The 21,495-nt window shown below is 35.2% G+C and overlaps 2 protein-coding genes across 2 annotated transcripts; one reads left to right on the top strand and one right to left on the bottom strand.

The window, feature by feature from the left end:
* Positions 1–1,307: 1,307 nt before the first annotated feature.
* LOC133317921 (uncharacterized) lies at positions 1,308–6,736 on the bottom strand. Its single transcript, XM_061519821.1, has 10 exons — positions 6,613–6,736; positions 6,399–6,464; positions 5,539–6,348; positions 5,324–5,419; positions 4,870–5,135; positions 4,579–4,726; positions 4,355–4,440; positions 3,968–4,303; positions 2,712–3,823; positions 1,308–2,577 (listed from the first exon to the last, which is right to left on the bottom strand). Exons 1-10 carry the CDS (start codon positions 6,734–6,736, stop codon positions 1,308–1,310), a joined length of 4,314 nt encoding a protein of 1,437 aa, XP_061375805.1.
* A 9,610-nt stretch (positions 6,737–16,346) lies between these two features.
* Positions 16,347–17,627, top strand: LOC133317919 (short-chain dehydrogenase reductase 2a-like). Its single transcript, XM_061519820.1, has 2 exons — positions 16,347–16,435; positions 16,787–17,627. The coding sequence occupies exons 1-2, from the start codon at positions 16,347–16,349 to the stop codon at positions 17,625–17,627; spliced, it is 930 nt and encodes a 309-aa protein (XP_061375804.1).
* Positions 17,628–21,495: the final 3,868 nt, after the last annotated feature.

The following is a 21,495-nucleotide window of genomic DNA, read 5'->3' as shown; positions in this document are numbered from 1 at the left end:
TGCGAAGAGCAATTTGTAGATGCCCGCTCCAACAAACCTTGGCAGTCCCGTTCTACTAACTCACCCACACCATTGGCTGCCCAACCCCTCACTACCGTTCCTCCGGCTCTTAACCCGAGACCTATTCCTACATTACCCCCCATCCCCGTCAAAAGACTATCACAAGCTCATAGGGATAAAAACCTATGTTATAATTGTGATGAACGTTTTGTTCCTGGACATCGATGTAAAGGTAGAGCAACCTTACTCTATTTGGAAGGAACTGAGGATGAACCTCTAGATCTGGCAGTTGACCAAACGTTAGAACCCATTTCATCTATGGCTGATGCACCTTCACCATAAACCCTCCATGAAATTAGTTTTAATGCTTAATTTGGTAATGGACAAATATTAATTTTATCCAATAGTTCACTCTTAATTTTGTGATGTCCCATCTAGGGGTGATAAACAAACCAGGGGCATTTGGCCCGACTTGTGAAGGCTTGAGCTGTTGGAACCAAGTTTGAACTTGTATAAAAACTCATTTAATAAAAAGGTCTCAGGCTCCAATTCAGAAGTCCTGCCTTAGAGCCTCTCAGGCTGGCCTAATATATTAACTATTATTTATTTTTTATTTTATTTTTTATACTACTCATAATAGTTCTCTCTCTCCTCAACCCATTTTATTGGTTAAATAGACTTTTTGAATGATTTTATTTTATATTATGCTATTTGGATATACATTGAATTTATGAATCTTTATGGAATTATTAGTATTGTTGATCGTAAATTTTGTTTGGATAAATTTTTGTTGTCTTTTTTTTTAACATGTTAAATCAGACTTTTATTGTTGGTAAATAAGTCAGGTCACAGGCCGATAATTATATTCATAATAGGTAACAGACTAGGTCAGACTGACATATTTAAACATAAATTTTACCTTGTAAGATTAAAGCTCAGCTCAACTCAATCCATTAACACTCGTAATCCCATGATTATTTTTAACAACAAACGAAGTGTCAATTAATATGTCTCAACTTTCTTTCGGTTTGATTGAGTTTTTTATGAACACATATTTGGGGATTCGAAGCACAGTACAGTAGCAGGCTATAGTTGGGAGCATTTCATCCATGAACATGTTTTTTCATTTAACTTCCATTCAAACATTGCCTTGATAATAAAAGAAGAATTATGGTGAAAAATGTTGGGTAATGTGTATGATATTGTTGATACGGAAAGTTTGTTCTTCAACAAGGTTACTTTTTTTTTTTGATAAATAAAAGGCCTAAGCCCAAACAAACAAAAGGGAAAACAGACAGAAAGAACACCTAAGGACTACAAACCACCTCACGTGGTCTACAAAAAGAAGCCAAATCTGCAAGCAACAAAAAATAAACACCAGGAGGAGGATCCCACCAAACTCTTTTACCAGGCTGTTCTTGATCATCAAGTAAAAAATTGGCCAACCAATCAGCAATAGTATTGCCTTCTCGAAATGTATGACGAAATGAAACTGTCCAATCTTTCTGAATCCAAATCCGTATGCGAGATATCAGATGACACTCACGGATTGCTATACCATTCATAGATAGCAGAGTGATTACACTAGAAGAATCACTTTCAATCATCACATTGCGATAGCCTGAGCTCCAAGCCATCTCCAAACCCCTAAGCACCCCCCATAATTTAGCTCTGAAAGCATTACAAATACCCAATCGATAAGCATAACCACCCAACCATCTCCCATTGGCATCCCTCATCACACCACCACAAGCAGCAGAACCAGGATTACCACGAGCAGCACCATCAGAATTGATTTTAATCATACCATAATCAGGAAACTGCCATGAAATATCCAAAACCATAGTTCTTTTTTTCACATATCGATTTGATTGAGTAGAGCAAGCATGCTGAATATCATCAACAAGATTTCTAATAAACCTTACTCTATCAATAACCGAAGGAATTGTAGAGCAATGACAAACTTCATTTCTCCACACCCAAAATTTACAACAAGCTACAAAAAAGACGGACAACCGATTCAGCATAGTACTATCTGTAGACTGCAAATTATAATTAAAATGAAGCCAAGAGTCGAGATCTCCAAGAAAAAAACTATCACCATGCTCAGGTGGCACCAGGCACACCCAAACTGAATAGACATGCGAGTAATCCCTTAGGGAATGGAGGACAATCTCTTTCTCAAATCCACAAATCGGACACAAATCATCACCATTACCCCAAAGGGCAGTTCGAGCCTTAGTTAGAAGCCTCTCATGCATAATCTTCCACATAAATTTTTTGACCCTTTGTGGACCAAACCACTGCCACAGATAGGACCAATTATGCCTAGTATTACCAACTGAACTAACCTGATCCAAAAGATAAGAATAAACAGCTTTGAAAGATACACCACCCTTACCATCCAAACGCCACAAACACCTATAAGGACCATTAGCATCACTAAGAGGAAGAGTACCAAGCAAAGCATTGAGAATATTACTAGGGAACCATTGATTTAACCGCAACCAGTCCCACTCCCCATCTGCTGTAACCATATCTGCAACTTTAACATCAGACCGCACAATAGAGTCTCTCCTGAGAACACAATCAAGTAAAGATTGATTGGGAAAAATCCAATTATCCTCCCATAAATTAATACTTCTACCATCACCTAATTCCTAAGCTAAAATACTCTCCATACTCTTCCAAACACGACAAAAATTTTTCACCAGAAAACTGAATCACCATTGGAGACTTTAAAAGAACCAATTCTTCTAGAATTAGCTACATATTTAGCCCGCAAAACTTGAATCCACAGCTGGTCAGGATTTGTCATAAAAAGCCAAGCCCTCTTAGCAAGAAAAGCATCATTCATCAGCTTCATCCGCTTCAAGCCCAAACCACCAACCTGATTAGGCAATGTAATTGTATCCCAGCTAATAAGATGGTTTTTCCTAACATGATCCATATCCCCCCAAATAAAATTCCTTTGAAGTTGCTCTAGCCTCATACAAATTGAAGAAGGAATTTTGGTGCTTTGCATTTGAAAATAAGGGATAGCAGCCAAAACTGAACTTGACAATGTAATTCTGCCAGCTTGAGACAAGCTTTTCTGATTCCAGCCATTAAGCTTACCTCTAACCTTTTCCACAATCCCATCAAAAATATCCTTAGAGGCCCTACCATGTCTCATCATTGACCCAAGAGATCGACCAATATTCCTAACATGCTTAAAGCCACTCCTCTGTGTGATATCATTAATAATTTTAGCACTTGTATTTCTAGAAAAATAAATGCTTGTTTTCTCAACACTAAGTTTCTGGCCCGAAGCCTCTTCAAAGAGAGAAAGACACTTATGAAAAACCTCATACTGTTCAACACTAGCCTCCATAAACACCATGAGGTCATCTGCAAAAGCAAGATGTGTAATCTGAGGACCTCCCTTACCAACACGAATTGGCTTCCACAACCCACCATTCAAAGTAGTCATGAAAATATGAGTCAATTTCTCCATAGCAAGGACAAACAGGTAAGGTGAAATAGGATCACCCTGCCTAATACCTCTAGAAAGAGAGAAATCACCAATCTTACCTCCATTCCACAACACATTAACCTTAGCTGACTCCACACAACACATAATCAAATTAATAAAATGATCAGGAAAAGAAATCTCTTCTAAAACACATCTCAAAAACTTCCAAGAAAGCCTATCATAAGCCTTAACTAAATCAATTTTAATAGCCATAAAAGCTTTCTTACCCTTCATCTTATGCATTGAGTGCACCAGCTCCTGAACAATAATTATATTATCCTGAATTTGCCTATTAGGTACAAAACTTACCTGAAAAGGGGCAACCAATTTATCCATCAGAGGCTTCAATCTTTGCACAAGAATTTTTTACAAAAGCTTATACAAAACTGAGCAGAGAGAGATGGGTCTAAACTGGGATATAATAGTCGAATTTTTTTCTTTTGGAATCAATACCAATAAAGTAGAATTGATCTCAGCCACCAAATAGGGATTAGACCAAATCTTCCTTATCAAATCAATAACCTGATTATTAACGAACTTCCATTTCCTTTGAAAGAACACTGCAGGAAAACCATCCATACCAGGAGCTTTGAAAGCTCCCATGGACTGAAGAGTGCTGGAAATTTCAACACTAGAAGGCATTTTATTCAAACCATCCCGAGCTTCAGATGAGATAGGCTTCCAATAATTAGGAGAAGAAAACCACCTTCTATTCCATGATTCCTCAGTAAATAAACTCCTATAATAACTGCAAACATGCTCTCTAAGCTCATTAGGCTCCTCAATCCACTAGTTTGAGTCTTTTTTAAGTCTAGAAATTTTGTTGGAACTCCTTCTAACAACAGTCTTCAAATGATAATATCTGGTATTCTTATCAGCATCAACAATCCAGTTATGCCTAGACTTCTGAAACCAAAGCACCTCCTCTTCATCCAATACCAAACTTAATTCATGTTGCAAAAAAATTTCAACACTTTCTAATCTAACACAATCAGCCAAAGACCTTTGATATTGAATTTTCCCAATCTACTGAGTTAAAGCATCTTTCCTCTTATTAATATTACCATAGACAACCTTATTCCAATTACGAAGCTTTGGAACAAATCTATTCAACATCACCTTTATTTCTTCACTTTTATCCCAACTACCTCCCATTAAATCCTCAAACTTGGGATGGTCTATCCAGGAAGAAAGAAATCTTAAAGGCCTTTCCTGCCAAGTATTATAACTTCTAGAGACATTCAACAACAAGGGGTTATGATCCGACTGCAATCTAGGAAGCACCCTGACCCTAGAGTCTTCAAAAGAAACCCTCCAAGGAAGATTAACACAACACGATCAAGATTTTTATAAACTCTCTCAAGATGGTTCCACTTTGGACCTTGCCAAGTGAAATGAGAACCAAAACTATGCAGATCATCAACAAAGCAACTATCCAAAAACTCAGAAAACCGATAACACTTACCACTATCCACAGAAGAGCCACCTTTTTTCTCACTAGCATCTTTAATATCATTGAAGTCTCCAGCAATAACCCACAGAATGCTAATATTCTGACTGAACTGGTGCACTCCATTCCACATCACATGTCGCTCCTCTTCTCTAGGACTTTCATACACAGCTGTACAGGCAAATTTCATTTGCCCACCAATACCAACCAATAAATTAAGATACTACTTGGATTGAGAAATAAGCTCCACTAAGGATCTATTAGAGTCCCACATCGCCCAAATTCCACCTGAAAAGCCAGCAGCTTCCTCAAAAATGGTTTGTTAAAATTCAGTTTTTTCATAAGCTTTTGGCTATTACCACTACCAGTACGAGTTTCCATCAACACCACCATACAAACACTATGCTTAACCACCAACATTTTTAAGGTACAACCAAGCTTAGGCTTAGCAGCACCTCTACAGTTCCAAAAAAGAACAAATATTAACAAGAATTTTGGGAAGATGCAGGATGAGCTTGCACCTGTGACAGACGTCTCGCTGATTTCATTCCAACACCACGGTTGACACCAATACCTTTTGACTTATTAGAGACACTCCTCAAAAGGTTCAACTTCGGATCAGGGGGCTTAGGAAGTTTAGAACTTCTTCTACCCTCTTGCATGTTCTCCAAACTAACCACCTGCTTCCTCTCCGAAGATCGCAGCTCATCCACCACCATAGTGTTATCAGTCACCTTCCAATCTATACGCTCATTCACCTTAGGAGTCTGGTGGTCTAATTTTGATTTAGCCAAAGAATGAATTAACTTCAGAATTTTTGGTTCATCCATGGACCTAATATCCTCAAAATTTTCATTTTTTGACAGATCATCCCACACAAGCTTGAAAGCATTCTCCAATTCAATTAATTTAACCTGATCTTGGACTTCCTTTCTCTTCACCTTGTTAGCTTCCTGGGATATAACTTGCTTCCCCATAGAAGACTGGCCTTCCTTCTCATGATCCTCTATTTTAGGATTCTCAATAGTACAAACAGTTTCTTTTTTATCCTTATCAAAACTCTCCAAAACAGCACTATTTTGAACTGCACCCTTATGTGCTGCAGCACTTATGTTTCCCTGATCACTTCTCCCCTTTTTTCCCCGAGACACCACCATCCACAGACCATAACCCTCATTTTTCTCATCACCTACCTCAACGATATCAGATTCGAAAACAGGGACCAATTCCTTACGCGTATTCTCACCGGTAGCCTCATTGTTGTCACAGCTGGGAACATTCCTCGGACAGGACTCCTCCCTATGTCCATACTTCCCACAATTATGACAAATGAGATGCAAGCCCTCATATTCCACCTTCTTATATCGATTCTCTATCAAATATTCTGCTTTCAAAGGCTGACTTAGATCAAGTTCTAAACAGATCCGAGCAAACTTGCCTCTCGCCAGGTTTGTTGTTGCAGCATCCAATCAGATAAATTTGCCCAGCCAGTCCCCAACCCTTTTCAACAATGAAGAATTAACATACTCAGCAGGAAAACACGGCAACCTAACCCAGGTTATGATTTTATTAATAGATGCTTGAAAAGCATTAAAATCAGGTTCCCAGGATCTAACAGCAAGATAATGATAAAAAATGACCCAAGGACCTGTTGTTAGAGCATGATCCATATCAGACTTTTTTTCAAAATGAACCAAGAAGAAATCATTATCAATATTTGTGATATGAAGCTTTCCATCTCTTTCCCACATATTCTCCAACCTCTTTTTCATAAATCCTATTAATAGTTTCTTTCCCAACAGTTTCACAATGAGGGATTGTCTCCAAGGCTTCTAAGCCTTCTGTTTGAAATCGTTCGACAGCTTGAAATTGGTTTTGCCATCGTCACGGACCTCGATCTAAACTTCTTCCTCATCTAGAGACATCTCCAGATCAGCATCCTCCTTTTTATCCAAACTCTTTTCATTAAGTTCATCTGCATCGCCCTCTTCATCTGAAACCCATTCACCATTGTGCCTCATTAAGATCTCTTTAAAACTTGCTTGTCCCTCCATCCAGGCTTCCTCCCATTGAATGAGAGACTGATCATTTGTAAATGATCCATCCTCTTTGTATTTCTTCTTGCTTCTTTGTAAATTATCAACCTCCTCCGATCGTAATTCAGGAACGTCAGGAACTTGCATGGCGGTGCAGGAAACCCTAGCACAGCTGTAAGAGGACTTATTAATCTCCACAAGGTTACTTTTTCTTCGTCTTTTATTCGTTTTCCTATTTGTTTTTATGAATATACCATGTACCTTCGTAATAGTAATTAATATTCAGTCATATATATTCCATTTAATTAAAATAAAAATATAAAATAGTTTATTTATATTTATATTTTAAAGTAAGTAAAACATGTGAATATATATTAAATACTAATTATTAAAAGATAATCAAAGCGTCACAAAAAGAAGGATCACTTATATGTGGGTTAATATCAATTGAAAGTGGAGAATGATCTGTTTACAAATTTTTTTTTTACAAATTAATTACACTAAGTATGATCGGTCATACACTCTTGATTGAAGTATGACCGATCATACTTAGTATAGTTTGTAAACAAAAAATTTGTAAATATAATATTTCTCATTGAAAGTGGAACAATTAAGAGTTCTTTTCTCACACTAAAATATCACGATTGATTGTTATAATTTGAATTGATGGATTAAAACCATCCGATTTAATAAATAAAGAGAATAGTAGGTCATGCTTTTTTTTTTGGGTAATAAGGTCATGCTTTAATTATTAGATAATTTGACTTCATTGTTAATGAATAGAGTTAGCATGAAAGTAGATTACCAAAAAAAAAAAAAAAAAGAGTTAGCATGAAAGTTAAATTATCTTTCTTTGTTAAACGTATTTAAGTTACTCACTTAATAAAAGTCAACGCGCGTATAGCCACACACAAATTACTTTTTTGTATGATGAAAATTTAATTAAATTAACAATCAAGTATATGATATTATCTTTCTGAATATATATATATATATATATATATATATATATATATATATATATATATATATATATATATATATATATAAAATAATTATACGGAATTTCCTGGCTTGATATATTTCATAAATTTTTTAATAAGATTATTAAATTAATAAAATTCAATTTTTAGAAAAAGTTATTAAATAATGTGAGCATACTAGATATATGTAGTCCTTCAGCCATGTATTTGTGTATTAACCAAACAATAAAAAATAACTGAATTTAGCTCTGTGATTTTATCTTCTAATTTTTCGTACCATGGATTTGATTTGATAGTATAAGAGCATGTTTGACACATCTTCTTTTTTTTTAAGGTAAAAGATACTTTTAAGTTAAAATTAAAAAAAATATCTTACCAAAAAAAATAAAAAAAAAAAGTTTAAAAAATAAAGCTAAAAACTGTTTGATAATTATATAAAATTCATCTTATGATAAAAAAAAGAAATTCTTGTTAGGGTTTTGAAGGGAGGGAGATAAAATAATTTACTACTAGAGTAAATTATTTGGCTAAATAATAAAATTTATAGATAAAAGTTTAGATAAGGGTATAGTTGAAAAATAAATGTGAAAAATTCAAAAAGCTGAATACATTTAAAAAAAACTCATTCTTAGCTCTTTTCTTCATTAGCTCATTTTATGATAAAAGTTTTTTGTAAAATTATATTTAGTTAACTTCTATTTATAAGAAAAAGAGCGGCTAAAAATAAGAGCTCCCATTTAAACAGGCACAAACTCTGATTCCAATTGTGAAAGAATTATAATTTTAAACCTCAGTTACCAACATATATTGTCGAAGAGTAGCATAGTTGAAAAGTGTAATTGCATCAATTCTAATATTAATTGGTCGAACTTCATTATGGAAGTGTTTTTCAGAAAGTTAACAATCTTAGGTCAGTTTTAAGCACATTCGGAAAATGAAAAGAGATTGAAGGAATGAGAATACAATCATATAATGAATTCATATAAAGTCATAACCATTGGGCGTTACATGAATTATTTAAGCCAAGGGAACAAAGAACAAAACTCAAAAACAGAAAGACAAACCTTTAGTTAATTAAATTATATGCCACTACACTAATGCAGCATAGTGACCAGAGCATATTATCTCGTGACATTCAAATTTCGTGCCTAATTTCATTACTGAATAAGTAATTATCAATATTATATAAATGTTTTTTATATAAAAAAATATTAAGAATTTGCTACCTACTATGTTAACTCTTAAGAGAAATAGGTATGAAAAAAAAACTAAAAAAAAAACTTTTATTATATTAAAAACACAAAAAATGTTAAATACTTTATTTTTTAAATAATTAAAAAATTTTAATAAAAAAATTAAGCACTCCTAACATAATATCTTTAGAACACTTTTTTGAAAATCCCATAATATTATTGGTCAAAGTGTTGAGAATCCAGTCATACGTCATAAACTTTGGGTGGGAAATTAATGGTCAAAGACGCGGAAGAGCAAAACCATGAGAATGGGAAGTTCCTAATTAATAGAATGATTCACCACTACATAAAATAAACAGAGCAGCAACTGACCTAAATTAAACTTTTGGGTGTATTATCTTAACTTCAAGAATTGGAGCAATTTGACTATCTTAAGTTTTGATTAAAAAAGAAAAAAAAAGTTTTTGGACACATAATGCGATGTTAACTTCAAGAATTGGAGCAATTTGACCGTCTTAACTTCAAGTTTTTAAGCAATTCAAGTTTTTGGACACATGATGTCGTGATGTTATGTTGTGTTAAAGAGCAGGATTTAATCTATAATCATATACCTTTGTACTCTCGTTTCTTTTCCTTCTCCTTCTTCAATGGACACATAAAAGTTTTTGGACAGACTTGACTTGAATCTAAAATTAAAAAATTAACCCACTCAGTTGATAACACAAGTTGAGTAGGCGGGAAAAGAACCTGAGTTTGATTCCCACCAAATATGTTTTTTGAGATGGGTGAAAGATAAACTTGATATTTCAACTGTGTGTTTATCTCATTCATTGGTAGCCTTTAAATAGGCGAACATACAATAAATGGTAACAACGTAACAGACTAAAACAAATAAATACTCTATCTAAACAGTCCTACGGTTACAAAGAATTCAAACAATATACGTTACAAAGAATTCAAACCTACGGTTACAAAGAATTGAATTCAAACAATATACGTTACAAAAACCTACGGTTACAAAGAATTCAAACAATATACGTTACAAAGAATTCAAACAATATACTGTTACATATAATCTCCAACACTCCCCCTCAAGTTGGAGTATGTAAGGATGAAATGCCCAACTTGGGAAGAAAACTAAGAAGCTCGCGTTGTCCCAAGGCTTTAGTAAACAAATCAGCAAGTTGGGAACGAGAAGGCACATGAGCTGTTGTAATATGCTTGGCTAGAATATGTTCACGTACAAAGTGGCAATCTAACTCAATATGCTTGGTACGCTCGTGAAACACTGGATTCGCTGCAATGTGTAAAGCAGCTTGGTTATCACAAAACAATTCCATAGGACTTGAGTGAGTGACCCCAAGAGAGGTGAGAAACGACTTGAGCCACACAATCTCTGCTGTAGCTGCAGCGATTGATCTATACTCTGCTTATGCAGAAGAGCGAGACACCGTTACTTATTTCTTGGTCTTCCAGGATATGGGTGAAGAACCCAACATAATAAAGAAACCAGTGAGAGATCGTCTGGTAAGAGGACATGAAGCCCAATCCGAATCACAATAGGCATGAATTTTTAGGTCACAATCCGATTTGAGGAGAAGTCCTTGACTAGGATCTCTCTTTACATATCGAATAACCCGGAGAACAGCCTCATAATGAGCTAGGCGCGGTGAATGCATGAATTGAGAAAGGATATGAACAACATAGCTCAGGTCGGGTCTTGTGATAATGAGGTAAATCAACTTACCAATGAGTCTTCTATACCGTTCAGGGTTCTCATATATTGGTCCGTCATCCAAGGCAAGACGATGATTTTGTTCTATGGGGGAATCGCCGGTTGACATCCACTGAGCCCGAAATCAGAAAGAATATCCAGGGCATACTTACGCTGACATAAAAATATTCCTTTCTTGCTGCGGGCAATTTCAATACCCAAAAAATATTTCAGACTACCCAGGTCTTTTATTTTAAAACACTGATTCAGATACTCCTTGACTGCAAGACAAGCATGTGAATTATTACCTGCTAAGATGATGTCGTCGACATAAACTAAAAGTGCAAGAGACACCTCCCCTTTTTGCATAGTAAAGAGCGTGTAATCAGCTTTTGACTGAACAAATCCATATGCCGTCAACGAACTGCTGAGTTTGGAAAACCAGTTTCGGGGTGATTGGCGCAAACCATACAATGACTTTGTAAGACGACATACTTTATGCTTAGACCCAGTACTGAATCCAGGGGGAATCTCATGTAAACTTCCTCACTTATTTCTCCATTCAAGAATGCGTTATGAACATCAAGCTGGTGCTACTCCCAGTTTCTTGCTGCAGCCACTGCAAGCAATGTACGTACACTCACCATCTTTGCCACTGGTGCATAAGTCTCACTGTAATCTTCTCCGGTAATCTGATAATTACCTGCAATCACCAATCTTGCCTTATACCGTTCCACCGTTCCATCAGAACGATATTTTATTTTAAACACCCACTTGCTTGGAAGAGCACGCTTCCCTGGAGGTAAATCCATGAGGCACCATGTATGGTTGTCTTCTAAGGCTGTGATTTCAGCCCTCATGGCTTCCACCCATCGGGAGTCTCTCATAGCATCGTGAAATGTACGTGGTTCATGACCTGTGTCAATAGCTGCAACAAAATCTTGATGTTGCTTAGAAAAGTTAGTGAGGCTAAGATAATTGCACATAGGATACCGAGTACCTAAGGTGACATTGGTTTGAGTAGGGAGAGATGAAGGAGTGTGTGTTTCAGCTACTTGACATGCATAGTCCTGCAAATAAGATGGCTGCTTCCTGTTACGGTGCTGGCGTGTGACTGTTTGACGCAGATTTGCTTCCAGCAACTGCTGTTGGGTTGATGCATCACTAGAACTCGAACTTCTTTCTAGTAAGGAGGACTCCCTAGCGGCAACTTCGTTAGTTGGTGTTGCTTCCAGCGAAACACTCCCCCTATCGTCCAGAGGAACACATGATCCACTAGGCGTTGGGCTGTCATTTGATGCATCAGAACCGTCATGGACAATTTGGCCTTCGTCAAAGTAATTTGGCTCTGTAGGCACACGAGAATTTGGTGCAGAAACAGGTTGTACTAGAGCTTCGCGAAAAGGAAAAATATTTTCAAAATTTTTTACATCCCTGGACACAAAGCTTTGTTGTGCTTCTATATCAAACAATCTTCAACCTTTCTGCCCTATTGCATATCCGATGAAAACACATCGTCGCGAACGTGGAGCAAACTTGTCAGTTGGTTTCGGTCTTGTATTAGCAAATGACAGACAACCGAACGTGCGCAAGTATGTATAATCTGGTTTAACTCCATGCAATTCTTCATGTGGTGACCTGCCTTGGAGAACTCTTGTAGGTGTTTTATTAATTATATGAATAGCAGCAAGAATACTCTCCTCCCAAAAATCAACAGGGAGATTTGCATGAAACAGTAAGGCACATGATACATTAAGGATGTGTCTATGCCTCCTTTCGACTCTCCCATTATGTTCAGGCGTATAAACACAAGTTGTTTGTTGCAAAATACCTTTTTCATTCAAGAGTTTCACCATGTTATTAGATTTGAACTCAGTACCATTATCAGACCTTATTATTTTTACGGTTTTACCAAATTGGTTCAGAACCATAGCAAGAAATTTGCACATCCGATCATAAGTTTCACTTTTATCGGCCAACATAAAAACCCATACATGCCTACTATAGTAATCCACCACAGTTAAGAAATAACGTGCACCAGAAGAAAAAGAATTTTGATAAGGACCCCAAGTGTCACAATGGATTAAATCAAAACATTCTTTGCTGCGAGAAAAACTTATAGGAAACATTGATCTAGTTTGCTTGGCACGATGACAAACTTCACATGCCTTACATACTACTTTATTTTGCAAAGCTTTAAATTCTGGAACCAGAGATAGGATATCATAGGATGCGTGGCCTAGCCTGTTGTGCCACAAGTCAATTGACTCTCCTGCTTGACTTGCCGAAGCTGAAGCACATGAAGGCTGAAACACATAGACTCCTTCATGAAGTTCACCCAAACCAATCTCCCTCTTCAGCACTTGGTCCTGCAAAATGCACTTTTTATCAGTAAATGTAACGCTACTGCTCTTGGAGTGAAGCAATTGGGAAACTGAGATGAGATTGCAGCGTAAGTTAGGCACATATAAAACATTTGACAAGCTGAAGTTTGTATTAAGCACCATCGAGCCTTGTTTTGCAGCATAAGTAATAGAACCATTTGGTAGAGTCACAGATAGAGGGGGAATAGGTGTAATGTCAGCTAATAAAGCCAAAGTGCCTGTCATATGACGTGAGGCCCCACTATCAATGAGCCATTGAGAATGAATACGCTTACCAGATAATTTTTCATGTGACTGAGGCTGGTCTACCAATGTTAACAGTTTGTTCACAATTTCTGGGGTCAAAACGGAGTGTGCAACAACTTGAGAAGAGGCAGAATGGGAGACGTCTGGAGGAAGAGAGTTAGCAGCAACTGGGTGTGAGGCATCCATTGCAAACGTCGCATGAACATGCGTATAACGTCCTGCCGAACGTCCTCCCCTTCCTCGTCCGCGACCAGCACTCCTGTTTGGTGGAAAACCAAGAACGTTCCAGCATTTGGAAGGGTCGTGATTGGTCCTGCCACAATGAGGGCAAGGTATTCTGTCTTGTGGTTTGTTAGGAACCATCCGTTGCTGCATGGACGTGTTTGACTGCTTCATGGAATCGGTTTGGGCTGAGTATCCCACTACCTGACTCCTCTCATCTTGAACGCGAGAAATACTACGATGGGTCTCCTCTTGAGTGACAATTGCGTACACTTTGTTGACACTAGGAAGAGGAGAAGTGTTGAGGATATGGGATCTCAGATTGCCAAATGTAGATTAATCCAGCCCCATCAAAAATTGATAAACGCGATCATGCTCTTGCTCCTCCTCGATTGCTTTGGCAATGGCACACTTATCACCACAATCGCAAGACTTGCGAGTTTTGCTGCCTTCCAGATCGTGCCATACAACCCTGAGTTTGGTGTAATAATCACCAACGCTATCTCCATGTTGCTTGATATTGGCTAAACTGGATTTCAGTTGATACTATCTTGGAAAGTTTTGCACTGCATACCTTTCCTCTAGGTCATTCCATAAGTCCTTGACGTCATCAAAGCACTTGATGAATGGTTGAATTTTTGCATCAATGGTGTTGTGAATCCAACCATTGAGCATCGAATTGCACATCTCCCAGGCGCGCCACTCTTCGGCATCATCCTCTCCTGGTTTCTTGACTGAACCGGTCACAAAACCCAATTTGTTTTTCGCCTTCAATGCTTTTTTCATGAGCTTGGCCCAGTTGTCATAGTTGGCCTCACCACGCAGCATGACAATCGTTAACAAGAGACCTGGACTGTCGGATCCAGCCAAGTAAAATGGCGAACTAGGATCAGTTGTTTTGGACTTGTTGCCACCACCTGGTGCCATGTTAAATGAACCAGCTTTCGCACTGAAAGGGAATGCGGAAACGTGTATACTAGGATTGCTCTGATACCAAGATAAACTTGATATTTCAACTGTGTGTTTATCTCATTCATTGGTAGCCTTTAAATAGGCGAACATACAATAAATGGTAACAACGTAACATACTAAAACAAATAAATACTCTATCTAAACAGTCCTACGGTTACAAAGAATTCAAACAATATACGTTACAAAGAATTCAAACCTACGGTTACAAAGAATTGAATTCAAACAATATACGTTACAAAAACCTACGGTTACAAAGAATTCAAACAATATACGTTACAAAGAATTCAAACAATATACTGTTACATATAATCTCCAACAGTGAATAACTTTAATTGTGACTATTAGGGACCCGACTCGCTTCAAAAAGATAATTAGGGTTTGTTTATAAAAAAAATTAAAAAATTACTATATGCTTATTTATTTATTATTAATCGGTTGAAAAGTTCATGTCAAAACCCATATAAAAAATGTATTATAAAAACTATCAACAAAAATAAATACTATAAAATTTGGCCGATTATTCGATATACTTTTATTTTAAAATTAATTACCAATTTATTCTACCTTTAAAATTATTTATTAATCTATTTTACTTTATTCAAAATTGATTATTTTTAACAACTTTTGAAAGTAGATTAAATTAAGGGTGAATTTTTACTTTAATTACAAGATGTGTTCTTTGTAAGCCCAACTACAACGGAACAAAGAACAAAACTCAAAAAACAGAAAGACAAATCTTTAGTTACCAAAAAAAAAATATTAAGGGTGAATTTTTTCTACATGCTGGAGAGAAATTTTTTTATAACAACTGATTACACTTTATATTATGGATAATACATAATTGTAATAATAATAATAAAAAATTTTCTCCTTGGACATTATTGACTAACGTGACAAGAGAATTTTTTTTTTTTTTATCATTACACTGCAGATTTTTTTTTATAGAAATATATTTTCCTTAAATTAATAACATGAATTTGTTAAAGATCGCGTCAAAACTTTTTATTTTGAAATGCAATTTAATAATTACTTATTCTGCACAGTGCTTAATTGCTTATCTCTCCTATTTATTTATTGATTGAGTGAGGATATTCTAATTACTAAAAATTCTTACTACTAACTTACTACCCATCACATCATCATTGGATCAAAGAGAGAGAATTTTAAAAAGTTTTTGAAGAGAGAAAAAATATTAATCTAATGGTAATTAGATAGGTAGTAAGTTAGTAGTAAAAAAATTTAGTAATCTCCTCTTATTCATTTATCTAAAGTTTGTACGTACACCTACCACTTTTCTAACACCAATTTTTTAGCGGGGGCTAAAAAATAATAATAATAGTGATCCTATGTACTTGGAAATAAGTCATGTGAAACAGGGGGAACAGGAAATAAAGACATCTAAAAATACCTACAATTATGTTGTTACAACTAGAACCAAAGAAAAAACCAAAAAATAAAATTAGGAAAGAGCGCAGCACTGGAGATCCAAAGAACTCAACTCAAAATGCTTCTATATAAATAGCTATATTTGCCATTCTAATTGGCACGGTCTTTGTAAGCCTTTGCTTCCTCTGTCTCTCCTTGTTTCTCTCTTGAATGCTCTCAGTAGAGCCCCAATACTCAGCCACAAACATGGTTGCTGCTGAAGTAATGCCTGATAAACCCCTTCAAGGAGTTCCCATCCTTGCAAGAGAAAGCAGTTTTTCATCTTCATCTAGGAGGTACTAATTTTAACATAGTAAACATATTCCCTTTCAGTTCTGTGGCTTCTTCTTTTAATGCTAACATATTAGAAAAATGTCTTCCACCCCATGAATGAATAGTCCACAATCCTCAATCTTGTGCTCTTTTTCTCTAAAATGAAGCAAAGCCATGGTAACCCATTAATCTACTAAGAAGCTAAAATCTACCTTTAATAAGTTTATCAATTATGAATAATCTTTATATATATTCTGTAGCAAGGTCTAATTGAAGACATGGTACTATTCACATCTAGCTTATATAAAACCACATCAAAAAATGTAAACTTTATCAATTCCTGACAACAATTGAACTGTTTCATGTTGTTATAGGTTGGAAGGCAAAGTTGCTATTGTAACTGGGGGTGCCAGAGGAATTGGGGAAGCAACAGTGCGAGTTTTTGTCAAGAATGGTGCAAAGGTTGTGATTGCTGATGTTGAAGATGCACTTGGAACTATGCTTGCTGAGACATTAGCTCCTTCAGCTACCTATGTTCATTGTGATGTTAGCATTGAAGAAGACGTTGAGAACTTGGTGAGTTTTACAATTTCTCGCTATGGAAAACTAGACATAATGTTCAACAATGCTGGGGTGCTTGGAAACCAGTCAAAGAACAAGAGCATTATCAATTTTGACCCTGATGAGTTTGACCGAGTCATGCGTGTGAATGTGAAGGGAATGGCTCTAGGAATCAAGCACGCAGCAAGGGTGATGATTCCTAGAGGAATTGGGTCCATTATATCCACAGCTAGTGTAGCTGGAGTCATGGGAGGGCTTGGACCACATGCTTATACAGCTTCAAAGCATGCTATAGTTGGGCTTACAAAGAACACATCTTGTGAGTTAGGAAGGTATGGGATAAGGGTCAATTGCATTTCTCCATTTGGGGTGGCCACATCCATGCTTGTGAATGCATGGAGAACAAGCCATGAAGAAGATGATGATGATGATGATGATGAGAGAATCAATTTTGGGTTACCTTTCCATGAGGAAGTAGAGAAAACGGAGGAGTTTGTGAGAGGGCTTGCCAGCTTGAAAGGAACAACTTTAAGGGCCAAAGATATTGCTGAGGCTGCCCTTTATCTTGCTAGCGATGAATCCAAATATGTTAGTGGTCATAATCTTGTTGTTGATGGTGGAATCACATCCTCAAGAAATTGTGTTGGCTTGTAATTTTTATGTTCTTTATTTTTATTAAATTTTTTGTTATCAATTTAGGTGCGAAGCTTGTAAAATTATCTCAATCAATGGAATTGTAGTAATTTTTTTAGACACTAGCCATCATATATTGAATTACCAATACGCAACTTCCTGTACTTAAAAGTCACTACTGGTCAGAGTCATACACAGAGATACCTGGTCCTATTCTAACTATGTTAATAGTATTTTTTTTTTTTTTTTTATGCTTTTAATATAATAGGATAGGAGAGAATCGTATGGTAGTGTCCGTAATTTGATCGTATAAAGATGAGGCATTACAATTTTATTCTTTTAATCTTCATATTGATCGTACCTTAAATTGCATTTTCTTGTACTAATGATGGTACGGACATACATTCCACGAGTAGTGTATCACATTATGGCAAGCATTTAATCTCGCGCGATTCAATTTTGGGACATTTTGTTTTACTTTATGAAGGCAGGGGTATAATTTCTTATATGGACCTTAGAGGCTGATTCGATAAATTGGACTTTTATGACTGGTCAATGGTCACTGGTCTAGAAAAACCTTAAATATAAAAAATATAGTTAAACTTGAAAATAGTAATGATTCATATAATTAAATTTTACAAAGTAAATACTTTTTGACCTCCAAAAACACTTTGCAAAACTCGGCCCGACCCGGAATCCGGTGAATCGGTTATCGGACCAGTTCGGGTCAAGCATTGGATCGGTTATGTATCGATCTAGTCAAATCGGGTCAAAATTCAGACAAAACAAGTCAAATTCGATCAAAACTGGTGACCTGGCGACCCGGTCGGATCATGCATTTTAAAAAAAAATCAAAATTGTTTTAACTTGTCAGACAAAAATATAGAACTCATTATAAAAACTTTTTGTAATTTTATTTGCTAGTATACTCTTCTACAATGACTTCAAATTTCAACTTTCAATAGTGAAGCAATTTGTTGAATAATAAATTAAGAGAATGTGACATATGTCATTTTAATTTAGATGAGTTTGAAAAAAATGAGTTCAATGTTTATTGAGAAGTATGTTTATGGGGATTCTGAGTTGCAATCTAAATTGACATAATAATAGCGTGCATTTTTATTTATTTATTTTTCATGTTTTTGAGCTTATTTAATAAATCTTGTTTAATTCATTTTAGATATGAAGAATATAATTGAATTTACATGTTCATATTTATATATATTTTTATATATTTATATATATCTGGATCAACCGATCCGATTAGTGATCTACCGATCCGACCAGTAATCCAATGACCTAGTACCTCAACCAGATCAATGCCCGAGTCAGATTTAACAACACTGTCCAAAAGTACCTAAAGGACCGTTTGGTACACGGATTTTTTTAGGATTCCCGGGAAACTGAAAATGGTAATCTTATTTATCTACGTTTGGTACAAGATTTTTAAAATTTTCCCAAGAATCTGATTTTCTCGGGATTTTATTTTGTGTGTAAATTTTTTTGAAAAAACCATCCAGCAATATCATCCAGGAGATGGTATTTTAGGATTTCTATGACAAGGAAAAATTTAATACAACTAAACATAGCATCAAGAAAATTAACCCAATATTCCCGGGAATATGTTAGTCTATCAAACAACTTTTTAGTAACATTACCAGAAAACTTATTTTCTCATCATATTCCTGAAAATCGTGATTCCTGGATAAAAAAAATTTCTCCTCTACCAAACACCCCAAAGAACTTATTGCATACAATTCCTCGGTTATGTCAACGACAGGGAGGTTTCTCTCAACTTTCCTCAATAGTTGAATCCAGTTATCATTCAAAATTTTATGGTCTTCGTGTGTGGGTGTGTGTTGTCAGATTTCAAACATATAAAGAAGTACATGAATCGAATAAACATCAGCAATTGGTCCAATTAACAGGGCTTCGTTGTTTTTAGTATAAAGTGGGTGATCACTACCAGATTAATTAAAGTTTTAAATAAACTTTTAACCAGAAAGCATTAATTAGCTAGCCACCCACTTGTACCTTCGTCATTCACAACAGACTCACTGATTTTGTATATGAAATGTTCCCAAGATTTGGAGAGAGAAAGAGAGAGAGAGAGATTATATGCATCAATCTTGACGGAAATTTAAAAATAAAATGCAAGACATATTTTATAACAATACCCCCATTACCATGGATTTTTTAACGTGACAAAATTATGTATAAAAAGAAATAGACTAAAATAATTATAAACCTATAAAGTCTGATTAAAACTTATGAAAATCTATTTATAATTTTTGACTTTGAATGTGTTTCTCTTTTCATTTATTTCCTTATATAAAATTAAATTAAATTCAAATAAATGAGATTAAATAATCTAAATTCTTTCAAAATTAACTTCCTTCAATTTTTTAATCAATTATTTTTTTAAAATTTTATAAAAAAAAAGTTGGTAAGTGATAACCACATAATGATTTTATATTAATATGGGGCGGTAATATTCAGATTTATGATTGGTCATAAGTTCCGGTACTATATAATGCAACAAATTTAATCCAACAACTTAAGTTAATAAGTAATAATTATATTAATAATTTTATATTAATATCTCTAACAAATTTTTCTATCAGTTCATTAATTATGTGACTAATCCAATTTGAATTGGATAGAACCACAACTAAGAAAAACAACAACTCTTTTTATCAATTTTTTTAATTAATTACTGCATATACTTTCTTCTAAAATGGACTTCTACTAACTTTTTTTTAAAAGACTAACTTTAGAAATTCCAACTTGGTGTCTATCTGAGCTGTCTTGGTGAAGACTTTTATATTTGACCAGGGTTGTGTGACTGATGGCCTCATCATTCTCATGCCATGGAAATCAAAATCATTGATACTTGAGAAGGAGGTTAATTAGTAAAAGAAGAAAAAGCTAGTTAGGACAGCCAGGAATGCGTGGACAAAGATGTATAAGGAGGAGTCAGGGCATCGTGGCCTTTCAAAAAAAATACTCATGTTCAAGATTTTGTGCAAGAGAATTTCTGACCCGTATCTTGTTTTGGACCACTCTGCTGACGGAGACTATACCTAATTCATAAACTACGAATTCACTACAACTAATAACCATACTTTGGAAGTTTGGTAACATAGTGAACTTAGTACTATCTTGTTTATACAATGGACAAATTTTGGTTTATATTTTGGATCTTTATTTTTATTGACAATTGCATAAAAAAATTGATAATTTATATTGAAGGAGTAAAGTTGAATTATTATTAGTTTGTAGAGGAGTTGTGAGACCTATAAGTTCAGAGAAGAGATTTTAATGACCAATCGAAGAACGTGTTGGGATAATACTTGACTGTTTAAAGAAAAGATAAATGGGGGTGGGGTGGGGGATACTCTTATTGATTTAGTTCATGAAATTTTGTATATGAAGCAAAGTCTCTTAGCAGAAAATTATTGGTATTTCTCTCTGTCTTTCCAGCCACATTGATTGTGTGATTACTTCGGTTCGAACTTATATCCAAAGGGACTCTCTTAAAACCATTTTTTAAATTCTATAGGACACGAATTTAAAATCTATAATTAAAGCAAATAAATTTCTTATTAATTGAACCAATAATTATCAGTGCATTTTTCTTCTTTATGAATTGTATAATAACATTTTGTGGTTCTCAAATTCTCTAATGTTTTAAAGAAAGATTTGGTGTTAGTTTATTATATGTTTTTTTTACCTACTACATTAATTAATAGGCAATTTCAATTTTTGATCATGTTTTTTCTATCCAAGAGTTGTTGCTCAAGTAATTACTTAGCTAGACTTCAGAATTTGACCTAGATGATACTAAATTCGATTCTTGGAAGTCTCAATTTTTAAGGAGGATGGAAAA

Source organism: Gastrolobium bilobum, unplaced genomic scaffold, assembly GCF_033153095.1.
Source record: "Gastrolobium bilobum isolate Gb01-03AN ecotype WA unplaced genomic scaffold, APGP_CSIRO_Gbil_v1 utg3981, whole genome shotgun sequence".
In the NCBI taxonomy this organism is placed as follows: domain Eukaryota; kingdom Viridiplantae; phylum Streptophyta; class Magnoliopsida; order Fabales; family Fabaceae; genus Gastrolobium; species Gastrolobium bilobum.
Note: the sequence above shows the minus strand (reverse complement) of the source record. Positions and strands in the feature narration are given on the sequence as shown.

Bases quoted from the DNA above. Each gene is read 5' to 3' on its own strand.
- LOC133317921 (XM_061519821.1), bottom strand. From the start codon at position 6,736: ATGAAAAAGAGGTTGGAGAATATGTGGGAAAGAGATGGAAAGCTTCAT. The intron at 5,420-5,538 runs GTATTGGTGTCA...GGAACTGTAGAG, and splicing joins TGTCTCTAATAAGTCAAAAG to GTGCTGCTAAGCCTAAGCTT. The intron at 4,304-4,354 runs GTTAGAAGGAGT...GACTCAAACTAG, and splicing joins ATTATCATTTGAAGACTGTT to TGGATTGAGGAGCCTAATGA.
- LOC133317919 (XM_061519820.1), top strand. From the start codon at position 16,347: ATGGTTGCTGCTGAAGTAATGCCTGATAAACCCCTTCAAGGAGTTCCC. The intron at 16,436-16,786 runs GTACTAATTTTA...ATGTTGTTATAG, and splicing joins TTTTCATCTTCATCTAGGAG to GTTGGAAGGCAAAGTTGCTA.